Source organism: Lactuca saligna, chromosome 8 (assembly GCF_052625555.1).
Source record: "Lactuca saligna cultivar CGN05327 chromosome 8, ASM5262555v1, whole genome shotgun sequence".
Taxonomy (NCBI): domain Eukaryota; kingdom Viridiplantae; phylum Streptophyta; class Magnoliopsida; order Asterales; family Asteraceae; genus Lactuca; species Lactuca saligna.
The window spans coordinates 242,589,409-242,605,959 of NC_136424.1; the positions used below are offsets into that span (position 1 = coordinate 242,589,409).

At 34.4% G+C, this 16,551-nt stretch overlaps 1 protein-coding gene across 1 annotated transcript; it reads left to right on the top strand.

Annotated features, from left to right (window-relative positions):
• Positions 1-15,792: 15,792 nt before the first annotated feature.
• LOC145010562 (uncharacterized) lies at positions 15,793-16,281 on the top strand. The gene has a single exon (XM_078969086.1). It carries the CDS (start codon positions 15,793-15,795, stop codon positions 16,279-16,281), a length of 489 nt encoding a protein of 162 aa, XP_078825212.1.
• The last annotated feature ends 270 nt before the right edge of the window (positions 16,282-16,551 follow it).

Consider the following 16,551-nt stretch of genomic DNA (forward strand, 5'->3'; position numbering starts at 1 on the left):
CTAGAAGGATTGATGATCATTCTTTGGTTAAAATATATGCTAAACTAGCACCCTTATCTAAACAAAACACTAGACCTCATGTTATTTCAAATTTTCTATATTTAATTATGCATTTTAAAGTTGGTTATTACAAATATCCATCTTCTTGGACCAACCTGTGAAGAATGCAAATTCCCTCCAACTTGTGAATGGAATCAAGATAAGGCCTTTGGTGGGAAGACTCTAGATATTATTACCAAAACTCTAGACCAAAAATCTCATTTAAATTTTAGTTCCCAATAAATAATTATAATTTATACAATATAACTAATGTGATTAGTGACCTGTTGGAGCAATCTGTATTGATTGCAATTTACATTTGTAGATGGAAACATGCCAAACACTTTAGATGGACGAAAAAAGACATCCATACCTTTCTAGGGATATAAATTTAATAATAATGTGATATATCATTGAATTGATATGATTTGTTTTTGAAAATATGGGACATATTTCATGAATTCATAATGCCACCATGTTTAAGTTCCCTTTTTGGCCCACTCATTAAAAACTTAAGGAATAAGATCATTATCATTCCATTTCATAAATGTGCAAGTTCTAAAACTAAATATGGATATGTGTATTAGGATCATCTTACTGATTAAGGTCTTAACTTAAAATCAACATAACTACAACTTTTCTTCAAAAGTTAAAAAGTAGAAATAACCTAGAATTATGGTTTCAATGTAAATCCATTAAGAACTTAATCTCATGCTACAAGGGATGACTAAGAGCCACAACAAAGTGGTGGTGACATGGTGGTGTTAAGGTGTTGATAAGGTAGTCTTAGGGTGATTAAAACCAACACACACCAAGTATTACCAAAAAAAGAAAAATGAAGAAAAATGTTTGGCTATCAATTGAGTATCATAATTTAACAATTTGTTTTAGTTGTATTAGTTTAATGATAAATAACTTATAGTTGGAATTTAAAGGGATTTAATATTTAACTTGTTCTTTTAATGTAATTAACAAACTTTAGTAACTATTGTAGTTATTGTAGTTGTTTAGTTAAATGAGTAAAAGTTTTTGAAGAGTTTCAAGTTGCAACATTGGAAAAATAATAATTAAACGCAATCAATTATTATACATATTAAATTTCCTCTCAACTGGTGCAGAGTGACTAGTTTTCAAACATGTAACATCCCAAAAAACCACGACAATAATTTACATTTATCAAAGAGCTTTTCACAAAATCATAAGACTTTCAAACATTGTTTTCAAACCAAATCTATAGAAATTAGAGTGTCAAAATAATCTCTCAATACATAAATCAGTAGGAGGATGTGTACGATCACATCTTTGCCTTGCCCCGTTCACATGGAGTACCTAAAAACATTCAAATCCATAACTATAAGAAAAAATTGTGTGTGTTCCCCCAAAAAACCCCCACACAAAATTATATATATATATATATATATATATATATATATATATATATATATATATATATATATATATACACACACACACACAATGTATGCACATTGCAACCACAACATAAGACTAAATTGCCCCATCTCAGGCCCTCAACTCATGGCTGGCTTGCTTCCGAGCCACATCATAAGACTGGATACCCTTCCTGGCCCTCAGCTTATGATTGGATTGCTCCTAAGTTTGTTGCCTTACAATACATAACAATACCACCTCAACCCACATCACAGGTAATCATAGCAGATCTACCATTCTAATAGAATACGACAATATAAAAACATCCCACACACAAAGACACATATTGCAGTACAACGTATAGGGAGAAAACTCGCCCCACAGTCTAAAGATAGCAGAACTGATCACAGATCCAATAAACGGTACTACAGGCCACCTACACAACAATCAAGGTCAAAGTCAACACTCATAGGTAACTCTATCGGTCTCCATGTTGTGACCACCCCTTAGTCACATCGTAGCAGAGTGAGGACAAAATAATTGCAAATTTGACCATCGTCACATTGTGACAACCAACACATTACATTGTGAGGATAGCTCTGGGCATCTTAAAGCCTTCAGATCTTAATCCTCCAAGCTAAGCAACCAAACTTTCCTGAAGGCTTTCTCCATCTGAAAATACAATAAAAATCATTTCATTTTAGAGATGTATTGTTGGATTAGTGTCTAAGTACATAACTATTTTGGCATGTACTTGACCCAATGGTGCATGGTCCTTTTGGGTTGCCTTCACCAAAGCAACTTGATAGGATGAATTATGAAGAGAAAGGATTAATTATGATTTATTAATATATTATGAGAATAATATATTAAAGGAGAAATCATATTGTTTAATTAATATTAGTCAAGAATTAGTTGATAATTAGTTTTTGTGGCTAAAAGAGATTAACTAAACTTAAGGGATTGGAACTGTAATTATAAGATAATTGCATTTGGGCTATGGATCACCTTGGAATAATAGGTTGGATGAATTCTATGGGGAAACCCATTAGAAATCGTCTAAGGGATATTCTAAAAGGGTCCATGGGCTGCTTAGGGTTTAAGCAGTCAAATTTGGGTTTCCTAGTTGAAAACCCTAATAGCCTACATGTATATATAGTACCCTTAAGCCCCAAAAACGTGGCTAAGAGTTCCACTAGGGTTTCTGGACGTTTTTGGGAAGTCTCCTCTCTCCTTATTCTTCATCCTCTTGCTCTTGGTGTTTGTGAGCCATTAGAGGAGTGACACTTGTGACTTTAAGCTTTCTAAAGTCATTACAAGGAGGATTTGAGATTGTTATTGCTACATAACAATCAAAGGTAATTCTCTAGACCGTAATTTCAGTTTATAATATGTTAGATCTAAGATTGTAAGTCTTGGATACATTTCATGTACAATAGAGAAACCTAGATCCAAGCATTAGGGTTTGCATGATCACATAGGATGTTCTTATGGCTAAAACCCATCAGTGGTATCAGAGCCTTGATTGGTTTCTGTTGTATGTGATGCTATGTTGAATTATTAACTGAAAATCAAATTCTGGCCTTCTGTTCGAACTGACTCGGCGAGTCACTACATGGACTCGGCGAGTCTGCCCTACTCGGCGAGTTCCAATGTGTGACTTGGCGAGTCGGAGCGTCAGACAGAGGGAATTTCGGATTTTATTGTTGTTTTGCTTAAGGATAATTACCATATTTGTTTTAAACTTATAAAATACGATTTTTAATGTTTCTTAAAGATTATCCTTGCCAAAATACAAGATAATTACCAATTGATTAGATAATAACTTCCTTATATGATTAAAGATTGATTATTTGTATTAATTGGGTAACTTATCTTGTAAGAAATTGAAATTAGGTCAAATATAGACAATGACAAAATTAATTGTTTAATTTCTGATATTTGTTATTTGATCCTTGTATTGTGAAAATGTTTAAATTGTGCCCATGTAAGTTTTATGGTTTAAATTTGAACTTAAAGATTTTGTTTTGAAATTTAAATAGTTAAGACCCTAATGTTTTGAATTATTTCAAAACTTTCCCTCAAGTTTTTTAATTTAGAAGTTGATTAAAAGTTAATTTAGAAATGTTAAATTCTAAAACCCTAGTATTGTTTTGAAAAGTTCAAATCACACCCTTATAATTAAAGTGTATAATTAAAAGAGATTTAATAAATCCATAAATTTTTGGTTTACAATTTCAATTTAATTAAATTAAAAGTATAATTATTAAATTTGACCACCTAGTATTTTAAAAGTGTAAAATACATCCTATACTATATATAACATTAAAAGTCTAATATATATGTATGAGTAAAAGTCAGTCTTACCGTTAGTACGCCTCATTCACGAAGCTTGTCTATAAGGAGTGTTTAAGGAAATTGCCTATAAAATGGCGATTGAATGGGTATCCACTCTTACCCACCACACTCTTGACTAGTGGAGGGTCGTTAGCCGAATGGGTAGGATAGGATAGAAACCTTCCATTATAAGTATAATGAAGTACAAAAGTAACTAAATGCTTTTACAAATTCCCAATATTAGTTACTTTAGGCAAAAGTGAATTGATGCAATTCCATGAAATTACACTTTGTGCCCTTACGAAGATGTTAGTGGAGCGTGTGTGGTTAACCGACACACTAAATGGTTCTAAACAAAGGTAGCAAAGGGTGACTCAATGTTTGTCATAGTTCGGTGGAGCGTGTGGGGTTAACCGGTACAGCAAATAGGTGACTGTAACATGTGGGGGCATCATGTAAGTCTGCATGGTTATTCACACCCGCTTTGTGATCCTCAGTATCCCAATCACAAACTAGAGGGGCATATCGAGATTTAAATATGCCATTGAAAAGTTCAATGAATCTCAAAAAATCTAGTAATTTTAAATAGATTTAAAACTTAAATTTCTTTTTCGTTTTTCATGGTGGAAATTAGTGAATCGTCATTCACTTACCTTCAAATATTTTGCAACTAGATTACGACATCCCTTTTCTAGGTTGTAGAGTATTGTATTGGGTCATAGCCTTAATATCTCATTTGGGTGATTTACTAAGGACTCAATCAATCAACTAACTTGAATTTAATTTTTCTCCCGTTTTGTAGATGTTAAAGTATGACAACTATGGTCTTCCCAAATCCCGTGGAACAAGCTTTTCACAGGCAGATGATATTCCACGATTCGATCGAGGAACATGATATCATGCTTCACTTCCTCCACCTCCTCCTATTATTCACCCTAACCCACAAGTTCAAAGATTGAAAAGTTTAAACTCACTCAAGACCTTTTGGCAAGTAAACATGAAGAAGGAAAGCCAGTGTGTGCACACATCCTAGAGATGAAGTCACACATTGATAGGTTAAGAATGATGGGATCTGTTGTCTGTGAGGAGCTGGCTGTTGACTGGGTTCTTCAGTCACTTCCTAACTCATATAGTGAGTTCATAAAAGAGTACTATATGATGAGCCATGACGTAACCCTCATTGATCTCACCTATATGCTTATTGTTGCTGAATCAGCAATGATTTGGCGCACTAGAAAAGTAAAGTTGATTTGTGGATCTGCCTTCCATACCTGTATGGATATAGGCAATGGCAACGAAAGGCATGCCATGATCGAAAGGTTTGATCATAAGAGAAAGGCTAAGTCAGAAGTAGTTACATGCATTGTTCCAAAAGAGTCAATTTGTTTTTTTTTTCGCCAAGAGAAGGGGCATTGGAGATGAAGCTGCCCTATTTACCTAAGAGATCTAAGAGATGGGAGAGTCAAAACGTATGGCTATACTTTAGGTAAATTCCATTAACTAAATCTTTTAAGTTCCTATTCTAGATTTTTAATACATGAGGTGATAAGATTACATTTCGATGTTTTGTAGGATCAAACAAAAGAAAGGAAGCTTAAGGGAAGAAGTGAGTGAAATCTAATCGTGAAGAAATGGATTTCGATCGCATTATGTAAAGATTAGAATCTTGAGCTACTACCTGGAGTTAGAATACGGTTACTAAGAAATATGTATTAACACAGTTTTTCAATTAAATTGCATTGTAAGGACAAATTTTCCCACAATAAAATAAATTTTGATTTATATTATTTATTTATCCTTGCAATGATGTGTATGAAAAATTGATGTTTGTAAGTTTCTATTATTAACAATAATGGATTTGATTCTTAATTATGTTATTTGTGGAATGGTCAAGAATTTACCAAATAGGAAAAGTTTCTCGTCGCCCAAGTTTCAATTGGATAGAAACTTGGAATCATATAACTTGGTTGCATGATGAATGAGAAATTTCATATTTGGAAACTAGACTAATTCGTTGACAAAGTGTCAAGTGAAGGACTAGGAGATCGAGTACACAAGGTTGTATGTTGATCAAGTCCACCACAAGAGTAACAAAGATATTCTTCATGATTTACTAAGGTTAAGTAAATATGATTATACTTATGAGATTAAGTGTAGTTCTCAGTTGATTGAAAGAGTTTCAATAAATAGAAGAACGAATAAAGAAGAATCAAGTAGGCAGAAAGATAAAAGTTTCTCTATTCTAAGAAGATGGGATAGTACCTTTTATTATGTTTTATGATAGGCCTTAATGATTAAGAATCATATCTCAATTGATCCTCTAAGTGAGTCTTAGTGTAATTGTATGTCTGAGAAGAGGAATCAAGAATTGAAGAAATGGTTAAATCAAGAAGTCAATCATACTTTGTTCCAAAACTAAGTCTTAGAGTTAATATTATGACATTGAGTGACAAGTCTTAAGAAGGTTTATAACATTCATCAAATGTGTAAAGTTGTGATGTCTTGGATAAGACAAAAACCAACTAGGACCAATTTTGTGAAGTGTTTTGTCTTGATAAAAGCTACACTAACTCTTGAATATTTGTTTATCGAGAAATGTTTATTGACAAGAGAATCTTATATGTCAAGGAGTCAGTGGGAATCTTAATGGTCTTAAAAAGTTTCAAGAACAAATCAAGAATAAACTTTATCGATCATCACTAGCACACGAATTGAGGTTTACAACCTATCGCATTGACATTATTTTGTTTCTGTGCCATTACAATTGAGGTAATTATGCATGTGAGTTCTATGACTTCTCAATTGACTGCATAAAAGGCAAGCACCTTCATTAATGAAAAGTACATTGATATGAAAGCGTGAGCTGCTTAACTACTTGGAAGACATGGTGGGCAGCCGTGTTGCCATAAGGCAAGAAATCAAGATTGAGAAAGTTTGGTCCATATGAGTTTAGATTTGTCGCAAACATTGCTTTTGACAAATTTTCATGGATAGGAACACATACACCATTCAAATCTAAGTGTCATAAGATTCCCTCCTTCATGAAAATGACTGTGAGGAAATGCTTTCACTAAGAGAGATTTTAAGAAGATGGTGATTATGAAATTGTATTCTCGAATTCGATTATGGTTACGGTATCCCTTTCCATAATTCGAATTGTGAGATTTGGCAATTAGTCTGAATTATTTAGACACACATATGAGCTATCTAAGGCAAAGGTGTATCAGATTAAGAAGCTTAGATAAAGGATTATCAAAGCATTAGGTATTAGAAATATGAACTTCAGAAACTCAATAAGTATTGTTTTCTGGAAGTTCAGTTGTTTTCTAAAACATGTCAAAGCTAATGAGAGAATAAGTGTTATTTTTATATGATAATAATCATCATGATAGTGGGAGCATAAATGTTGTGCTTGTATGATTATTAAGGCAAGTATTTCAAGTTAGCAATATTAATTATAGAAAACAAGAGTTATACTTTGCAAAGTCGTAAAGGTCGAAAAGTTGTTTTGCTATAATTAAGGGAGGGAATATTATGCTTCATTTCAAATCTAAAGGCTTAGGTTGTGGAATGTTAATAAATTTAGTCAAGGATACATAGTGCGTTCTCAAAATTTCGATTATGATTATGGCATCCCTCTTCATAGTTCGAATTGTGAGAATGTGACACATTAATTATTATGGCAGAAGATTGATAAAGTATCGTATCTTTATGTAAGACATCATGCATCGTGTCCCATACGCTTCGGGTAAAGGATCGACTGCAAATGCTATAATATTTGATCATTCTAAAATTTTCCAAATGTCTAGCACATTAAGAGGGAAAAAGGACAAGAATCGGTTTTGACTAAGATAATTAAACAACTATCAAAGGACGATCCAAAGCTCGCTAAAGATTGGTTATTTGTGAGGTGTTGGAAGTATGGTATTGGATGGACCTTATCGACATTATTAAGAATAGATAAGATTCTATTAAGAATGAGTTGTCATATGGCAAATATGGAAATGTTTCCATATTGGGAGTTGGATATTGAGAATCTATATCTAGATTAGAAACTATTATGCAAGAAGGATGCTTAAAGGAATGTAGTTTGAGTGAGAGACATCATATCTATAGAATTGTTTCTGATAGAGATTAGCCAAGTCTTGATGATTTTGAGCTATGACTTTACGAAAGAATCATTGCATAAAATGTTAGAATCTAGCATAACTAACAAGAATTTGATATTCTTATACTTATGATAAGGATTGGGAGTTGTGAAATGAGTATGATTGGAAATGTGTTCATTTGATCTATTTCACAAAGTAAGGATCATAGGTAAACATTGTGTGCATGCTGAGAGCATGGGACAAGTGTAGTAATAATTCTAGTAAGAAGTTAATTACCCAAAACAACAAATAATTAGTAATCAATATGGTGATTAAATAAAATGTTTTATTTATACCCAGAGTTTGGGGCCATATGGGATTAGTATTATTCTTGTGTTTCACTTTGCATGTTTTGACTTCTTGAATAATTAAGTTGGTTCAGAACAATCAAATTATTCGAACGGACCACAGTCGTTCATATGTTGGAAGTAGGTATGAATAAAGACTGTCGTGAATTGGTGTGTGGATTGTCTAAAGTGTATTAGACATAAGCAAATGTTTTCTGCAACGTTCATGAGTGCTTATGAATATGATTTGAGCATTGGATTAAACCCACACTCACTTGGATCACTTCATGGATTTTATCACGAGTGATTGGTGAGACGATAATATCTTATATTCTTGAAACCAAGATGTGTGAGTTGTATCTTGCGAGTCGGTTACACATTGATAATATGTAAACGCACCAGTAACTTGGTGTTATAAGACATATTGTTGTGTGTGATTCGGTGAGTGAGTACAAGCAAGCATTGAATCAAAGTTTATCCATTCCTTTTATTCAAAGTGGGATGAAAGCGATATATGTGGGCCCCTCGATGATTTAGTGATGGAACCTAAGCGCTTGGTCAAGCCGAGACTAATTTGATGTGTTCAATTGTAGTATGTTGTCAGTCGTCATAAATCGGAAATCGGGAAACAATATAGAGAGAATGATTTCAATCCATGTCTCACATCTATACGATATCTAGAATGGAGGAATATATAATCCCTTATCTAAAGGACGCATATCTGATAAGATCAGAGTTGACACCGGCTTTTGAAAGCTACGATTGCTGATCAGGATCTGAAGTCATATGCAGAATAGTTATTAGACTTATCCAAGTGGGAGACTGTTGGATTAGTGTCTAAGTCCATAACTATTTTGGTATGTACTTGACCCGATGGTGCATGGTCCTTTTGGGTTGCCTTCACCAAAGCAACTTGATAGGATGAAATATGAAGAGAAAGGATTAATTATGATTTATTAATATATTATGAGAATAATATATTAAAGTAGAAATCATATTGTTTAATTAGTATTAGTCCAGAATTAATTGATAATTAGTTTTGTGGCTAAAAGAGATTAACTAAACTTAAGGGGCTGGAACTGTAATTATAAGATAATTGCATTTGGACTATGGATCACCTTGGAATAATAGGTTAGACGAATTCTATGGGGAAACCCATGAGATTCGTCCAAGGGATATTCTAAAAGGGTCCATGGGTTGCTTAGGGTTTAAGCAGTCAAATTAGGGTTTCCTAGTTGAAAACCCTAATAGCCTACATGTATATATAGTACCCTTGAGCCCCAAAAACGTGGCTAAGAGTTCGACTAGGGTTTCTGGACGTTTTTGGGCAGCCTCCTTTCTCCTTATTCTTCACCCTCTTGCTCTTGGTGTTTGTGAGCCATTAGAGGAGTGACACTTATGACTCTAAGCTTTCTAAAGTCATTACAAGGAGGATTTGAGATTGTTATTGCTACATAACAATCAGAGGTAATTCTCTAAACCCTAATTTCATTTTATAATATGTTAGATCTAAGATTGTAAGTCTTGGATACATTGCATGTACAATAGAGAAACCTAGATCCAAGCATTAGGGTTTGCATGATCACATAGGATGTTCTTATGGCTAAAACCCATCATGTATATCCAATGTACGTCGTCAACAAAAGCTAGGTCTGTGACAACCCCAAATCTATTTCCGTTATAAACCCTATTTTCACTAACGGAATGCGTCATTATATGTTATTTCTCGGTATTGTTCGGGTCGTCAATAAATAAATATTTAGTTAATTATATGTTCCGGCATTATCATGAGTAATTATAACGTGCAAATGTTAACCCCGTTTAACTAAATAAAGTTATATTACTTTTCAACCACTTCACCCGGGTAAAAAGTTTTAACCCCGTTAAACTTTAGCATCGGGTAGCCGTGTATCGGGTACAATACCCGAGACATATAAAAACACTTGAACACTTCAATTGGACTCTTTTACCACTATTACACCTCTCTCTCACTACTTTCTCTCTCTAGACCCGAAATCGACTCCAAATCCGCGTATTTTCGACTTCCAAACGTAAGGATTCATCCCCTAACTTAATCTAATCATACTTTACTGCTTTTAGAGTCCAAAATCATGAAAATCAAGGACCATAAAGGAGTTTACGGCCTAAGAAGCTCCTTAGGCCGCAAACCCCCAAAATCACACCAAAAGCCTTGTTCTTCCTTCTTTTAAGCTTATGGACTAGTTAAGGCATAAACCTAGGGGACTTTGGACACTAAAACACAAGGAATTAGAGCATAAAAAGGAGTTTACGGCCCAAGCATGTGCTTAGGCCGTAAACACCTCAAACACCCCAAAAACACTTGTTTAAAGCCCCAAAAACTCATCTAGGGTGTTTGGCAATTTAGACTTGACAACAAGGAAGGATTAAATGCATCAAACAACATCATTTGATGGCAAAAAGAGGAGTTTACGGCCAAGGCTAAGCTTGGGCCGTAAACACCCATATTTTTATGTCAAACAAGTCCCAAAACCCCTCAAATGCATGTAAGGATTTTAGCTAAGGCCTTTGGAAGTGTGTTGTACCATTAAACTTCACATTTGAGCACAAAATGAAGAGTTTACGGCCAAGGATATTCTTGGGCCGTAAACTCCCCAAAAATGTATGCCAAATTGTCCCAAACTCACTATAGGACCTTCTAGGATTTATCTAAGGTGTATGAGACTTTGTTGTACCAATAAAACATACATCTTGAAGGGTTTACAAGAGTTTACGGTCCAAGAACAAGTCTTGGCCGTAAACTCCCCAAAAATGTCACAAATTATGATGTTTAATCCCTTAAAATGGTCCAAGACACATACCACTAAATCAAGGAAGTGAAATAAGACCTTAAACATACATTTTGGAGTGCCACAAGAGTTTACGGCCAAACCTAGGGGGTTTACGGCCGTAAACTCCCAAAGGATGGCCTTTGGGCCATAAACTCCAAGGGAGTGAGCTCGTGGACCCTCCCGTAAATCATTCATGACTTTATACCACTCCCGGGAACCCCTTCTAAGCCTTAAAACCCCGAAAACGATGCTAGCATGTCCAAATACTATAATGAAAGGCATAAGATGATTAACTTCTTGTAAAATACATATTTCATAGGACATTAGGGTCCTAGGAGGTGCTCAAGAGGTTATTGGGTACCAAACGTCCAATCGACACTTTTACCCGATTCACCCGATTTCCGCGATTTCAGGTGAGTTCATACCCCTTAAATGAACCTTTCAAATGTTTTATATGTTTTAGGGGGGAGATACAAGTTGAATATACATGTTTATGAAAAGTTATACAAGACTATTCTTCAGATTTCAGAGTTAATCACATGTGATTCACAATCTGTAGTTCAAATCACATGTGATTTATCACTATGCTTTATAAATAAATCAATTGTTTTCAATACTATCTTGGATTAACAAATAAGTTTTAAATGTTCCTTTCGTACAATACTTTTGTTAAATAAAATTCTTTATGAGAATGTAATCATACTAATATATTTATATAAGTAAGACTTGAAAGACTTAGGACCGATAGCTCGCCTTATTTCCTGTTTCTTGTTTGATTGTGGACTTAGGGTGGTAGTTATCCATCCGACTGTCATTGATCTCTTAATTATATATCTCATACATTAGTACAGATTATGAGTACTTCTTAATTCATTAATTACCTGAATCACTACTTGACTAGAACCACATACACTAAATTAACTATAATGGGTATAGTTAAGGACTCTATCCCTAGTTTCCACTATTACTCTACACTACTATAATTCTCTATATTATGAAACAATACACTAATAAGAGAATACAATACAAGTTATACGAAAGATTACTACACTATAATACAAGAGAATACACTAATTATGAGATAACTCACTAATCCCCTACGGGATACTCTATACGCTATTCACTATGCCCGAAGTTTTCCGACAAGAAGACGACACTATATGTATAGATCTATACGGGGCAGACGCTATTACATCCCGACTGATAACTTCAGTCCGGGCCGCTCAGGCCCAGGGATGCTGTTACTCTACTACACTATGCATGACTGGGAAGGTCATGGGGATTCGCTATTACTCACACTATTGGGAATATACTAAGAAAGACACTATAACCGCACTAAAATACTAAAAGAAAGATGAAGTAATATCCCGAAGTAAATAAGCATCTAATACTAAAGGATGCTGCACTACTATTACATACTCTAAGAATGACTCACTATATTACATAACTTAATGTTCGGAAAATATGGGATTTTCTAGGTTTCACCACTATTTATGATTTCAAACTTCAGTTTTCACAATAATGACTCTAATGCTTTTTATACAAGTACTCACACTAAAAACTCTTATGAACTCACCAGCTTTATGCTGATATTCTTTTCAAAATAACTTGTATCTTCAGGTCAAAGATAGACAGGTACAGCAGCAGCATTTTTGGAGAAAATGGAGGATACAAGACCCATCTCTTATTTTTGTTTACTTTTGGTGTTTGTCAAACTTTACAAAACACACTTGTAAATACACTTACTATATAAATGAAATGGTTGTATGTTTCTTGCTTTTACTATTATACAATTGTGATGATACTGTACACTACATCATCCACCCCGAAACGTATTCCGCCGTTATCGGTTTTGGGGTGTGACAAGGTCAAAATGAATGGAAAATGCGATCAAATCCCATGCATGGAATCCGAAGCTCACTAATTTTCCAGATATTGGACAATGGGTTACAAAGGAGTCTTAAGAACTCATAAAGTTGCAAACTTTATGAGATTTCAACACTTAGACTTCCTCAAATTTTGATAAAACTAGACTAAACTCTAGATATAGCATGATTAATCTAAAAAGGCAAGAACTTGAGGACTTACAAGATTCCAAATGCAGCTCAGGATGATAAGGGAGAGACTTTCTATCTGAGATGATGCACCAAAATGCATTCTCTTCTTCTTGAAGGCTTAAAAATCACCAAAAAGGAGTTCACAATTAACAATGGACGATTAGGGTTTTCTTGACGTTGTAGGGAGGTGATGTAAGGGTGTGCAAACCCTAGCCCTCACTTCCCTTAAATAGGGGGAACAACCCCAAAATTAGGGTTTTGCACATAACGGTTGTCACGTGGTGACAACCAATGAGATGTGCGTTCATCCCTAGGCACCGCCATGTCATTACACATTTGGTCATGTCATGGGCAAGTCTTCATCCTTAAAACTTAATTGATAAACTCAAAAAATGATGTTTACTTGGAACTAGGTGTTACAAGAAGGCTCCAAAACCAAGTGGTTTGGAGCCGGGTGGATTTCCTCTTCAGTTATCTTCAATCCATGTCACCTTCTTGCAGATACACGAAAGGCTTTCTTTTGACACACAATTCTTGGATTTTCTGTCTTATTCAAAGACCTTCGAAAATCCAATCAGGTGCTCCTTGATGACCTTTTATGGGGCTGAACAGATTGTAAAATTTGTTAGCTCTGATAATGTGTATTCGTTAATGGAAGTCCTCGCTTAATTACGCAATTATTTTTTGGTTTCTCCTTTTGGTATGAATTAAATTGGTAAGAACATTCTTTTACCAAGTGTTTGATAAAATGCATGTTTCAAATTTGGTATATTTTTGTAAAATCAATGGAAAGTAAAGTATTCTTATTGGCTTCAGCCACCACATCTTTCCCCACCAGCTGATATTCCATGTTCTCAGGTACCTCTTTGTTATTTGTTGATCGAAAGCAAATGCAAATGAGTAATTGAGTGAGTGCTTCGTCTGCGCTAGTTATAGCCGTTTAAAGGGTGTCTGTTTTCGTCTACTCCAAATTGAGTTTCTTATGAACCTAGCCCACAAAGCAATTTGGAAACTCATATTGTAGTGATTCTTAGTTTATATCAGTGTGTGATAAGGTAAATGTGGCTTATAGCCTTATTTTGTTTTTTTTCCTTTGTTCACATTAAGAGAAAGTTACCTAGAGTAAAATTGCTTAGCTTTTTGAAATGAATGTGAAAATTTGTTTGGGAGGTTTGTTAGAGATGATCTTTTAACTTTCGTATTTTGTTTAGGTAGTCTTTGTTAGTGTAAGAAAGTTTACTATCTACATTTAATGTTCAAAGTATTTCTCAAAACCATGTACTTTAAGAGGAAAGTTGACAATGTGCATTTAAAGTTCAAGGTATGACTTATTTTTATAATTTTATTGTTGTCATTCACCAAGCTTTATTTGTTTTTTGGATGTTGAATTTAATGCAACCCTTATGTGGATTCATTGAAAAAGATTACAAAACTGTAGAATCGGAGTTATGAAGCGAACTTGCATTCAACATAAGATAGCATACACTGCCTTTAACTATATTACCATGTGAAAGTTTCTTGCATTTACAAAAAAGAGGTAAAAGTTACGATTTAATTTTTTATGCAAAGTTAAAGACACTGACGAATTTTTTTTTATAGGGGTGATTTTATATTTGTTTGATATAACCATCTAGTAAAAAAAGCGAAAGGTTTTTCTTACATCTGATTTTATGGTCATATCTTCAATAAGTGAGCTTAAAGACAATCAAAATCTAAAGGGGTGGTTTGGGAAATCAACAAATAAAAAGAACTTTATTAACGAGGGGTATTAGGGGCATTTTAGCCTTTTTATTATGTTAGTTACTTTGTTATGATATGTAATATAAGAGGGTAGTGGGAAAAAATGACAGAATGGTAATTTCTTATGCTTTATACCCTTTCACTACTCTATTTTCTGTACATTATGTATTATATGATTCTTTTATCTATAAAGATAAAAGTTGAACATAACATTAAAACCCAAATAATACTTATATATTATAATTTATGATAAAATATATATTTTATAGTCACTTTTAGAGAATCCGAGTGTACATCTTCAGGGTCAAATCTGTGAACTTCTTACCATCACATTACTAAAAAGTTGGTTACCTCAAGAAAGATAGCATATTTATATCCTTCTTAGTCAGATATACTTCTAACATGGTAATCTTTATTCTTTCGTCCACTCAAATATATATATATTTGTTCCATATGATCGATGTGGGCCTAAATTTATGATTATTAATCACACTTCTTTGAGTTTGATCCATATTGCCTCATTTTTCCAGGTTCATTTGCATTTCCCCCTTTGCATTACTTAGAAACCTTAAATTCAAGAACTTCTGTTTAAGTGATCATGGCTTTCGGGTAAAAAAAAATCAAATCTAGAATTTATAATGTGTTATTATAATTCTGATTTTATTAAATTTTTATTTATGCACGTTTTATTAGTCATCAAGAATAAATCAAAGCCATTTAGGTTATGAAGTCTGGGTCTCATGCTAGGTGGAGTTAGTTGCATATTAGTCGTAGCTGTAGTAGTTTAAATTGCGCATGCATATGTATGCTAAGGATCATCTCCTCCATTTTAGTAATTCACAAGAAAAGCTTTAAGCTTTGAAAAACTTCTATCCCAAATCTCTATTCTCTCACTGTTACATTGAATTGAGGTTTGTGAAAAACCTACATTTGGTATGAGAGCGAAATCTGGGGGTGTATGCCAAAGTATCAGTCCAAGGAAGAAATGATGATCAGCTCTGGTAGTGGAAACGGTGAGAAGGAAGGAAATGTTACGCTACACTATCCGATGTTATCAAAAACCAATTATGGTTCATGGGCGATTAAAATGAGGGTTTTTATGTTGGCACAAGGTGTCTGGGACGCGGTGGAGCCTAGAACACAAAATACTGTTGTTGAAGCAAAGAAAGACAACATGGCCTTAGCCGCAATTTATCAGGGCATACCTGAGGATCTACTGATGGTGCTAGCCGAGAAGAAGACGACAAAAGAGGCTTGGGAAGCACTAAAGGTTATGTTTGTAGGGGCGGACAGGGTGAAAACTGCACGAATTCAGAAATTAAAGACTGAATTTGAGGCTTTAAGTATGAAGGAATCAGAGAGTATTGACGAGTTCACCGCGAAGGTAACCAACACTGTCAGCACACTAAGAACGCTAGGAGATAAGGTTGAAGAATCGCATGTGGTGAAAAAACATGTAACGCCCCGTTCTTAAAGTATTTAATTACGAGTCCTTGATATTTAAGAGGAAGGGTAATTTTGGTCCTTTTACGGGAAATGGGTTTTATCCGAGAAGGTTTGGACTGGTGTGTTTGTTGATAGAAGCATAAAGCTTCTCGCCACCCTCGTGTGAATGTAAAGTTTATTGGGAGCGGGTTTAGAGTAGAGGAGTTACGACATTTCGAAGATAATATCGATTATAGCTTAATGGGAAAAGTGGAAAAGGGAAGACCATGCATGAAAAAGGGATCATGCTGGGTACGCC

Excerpts from the sequence above, each read along its gene's own strand:
- LOC145010562 (XM_078969086.1), top strand. The coding sequence starts at position 15,793 with ATGATGATCAGCTCTGGTAGTGGAAACGGTGAGAAGGAAGGAAATGTT.